We start from the raw sequence: 1,501 nt of genomic DNA on the forward strand, positions 1-1,501 counted from the left end.
TGTGTGTGTGTGTGTGTGTGTGTGTGTGTGTGTGTGTGTGTGTGATGTGTGTGTGCGTGTACGTCTTGCGACAAACCTCCACGATGATTCGCCAATGCTCGCTACCCAAAGCAATGGAAATGTACGCACGCACACATGAACACACACACACACACACAACCCCATCCCCCAGCCCCTTCTCTCCACTTCCTGCTTCCCCTACCTGAGTGCCTCGTCAAAGTCCTGTCCGTTAAAGTCGTAGAGGTGTGCAAACGCCTCCAGAACCTTCAAGTTAAACTCGTCATTCTCCCCGAGATAGTCGCCGACGCTCGCCTTGTTCAGCCCGCTCGCCTGGTGGTGGTGGTGGTGGTGGTGGTGGTGGTGGACATGACAGTGGCGTTATTGGAATCGCGGTATACATAAACGAGGAGTGCGAGAAACAATACTTGCACAAACGCATACGCAACATACACACACGCATACACCACACACGCGCGCGCACGCATGCACGCTCACGTACACAGCATTGCGCACCATTCCCCCCCTCCGTCTTCTCACCGTGTTCAGGTATTGCGCCACTGCCTCTGGGGTCTTCTCTTCAATCTCTCCACACTCAATCAGCATGTCAATTCCCTGTGTTCAGTGTCGATAGGGTTGATGGCGTCCACAATATGGTGAGCGTGTCAATGGTTGTGCAATCGCAGACTGTGAATGAGCCTCACCATTTTGTAAACTCCACATGTCCTCCCACACCCACACACACGCACGCACACACACACACACGCACACACGTACACACGCACACACGTACACACGCACACACACACACACGCAAACACAAAAACTGCGATTACAGAGTGCACGCGTGCGCTTGCACAGGAACCGAACCTTCTTCGGCTTGTCGTTGAAGGTCGACTTGGCATCCTTGACCTTGGAGTTGCTCGATTGCTTCCGGAGCTCCCTGTTGTCGCGTTGCATTCCAACATGGTGTTACCGAACAAACGCTCGACCCAACACACAGCAAGCACACCATCCCCCGTCAACGCAACAAACAGCACGTCCCCATATGCAGCAGATGTGCCAAAACTGTTGACTATGAGTACAGTGCCTCTCTCACCAACAAGTACTTACTCATCTTCCTGATTCCAAGCGTCTAACTGCTGCACAATCTGTTGCAGCTCCTCTTCATATTTCTGGGAGGCACAAACGCGTGCGAGGAAAGCCAGCATGGAGCCATCAGGTGCAGAGCGGAAGGGGTGCCAAGTGAGACACTCACGCCGAGCTGCACAACTTCGCGCGTTCATACACACACACACACACACACACACACACACACACGCACACACACACACACACACGCACACGCACACGCACACGCACACACGCGCGCACACACGCACACACACACACACACTCACACACTCACACATAGAAAAACACACAGAGATATACACACACAAACAGAGACACACATAGATACACACACACACGCACACTCACACACCACACCACACACACACAC

General features: G+C 53.2%; 1 protein-coding gene across 1 annotated transcript in view; it reads right to left on the reverse strand.

Moving 5' to 3' along the window:
* The window catches only part of PTSG_10329 (uncharacterized protein), a 4,987-nt gene that overhangs the window by 2,899 nt on the left and 587 nt on the right, over positions 1-1,501 (reverse strand). Inside the window, exons 3-6 of the mRNA XM_004988321.1 lie at positions 1,111-1,172; positions 868-940; positions 538-612; positions 203-330 (exon numbers count right to left, since the gene is read on the reverse strand). Coding sequence (XP_004988378.1) covers positions 203-330; positions 538-612; positions 868-940; positions 1,111-1,172 — 338 coding nt within the window. The remainder of the gene's footprint in view (positions 1-202; positions 331-537; positions 613-867; positions 941-1,110; positions 1,173-1,501) is intronic.

Source organism: Salpingoeca rosetta, assembly GCF_000188695.1.
Source record: "Salpingoeca rosetta unplaced genomic scaffold supercont1.36, whole genome shotgun sequence".
Lineage (NCBI taxonomy): Eukaryota > Choanoflagellata > Craspedida > Salpingoecidae > Salpingoeca > Salpingoeca rosetta.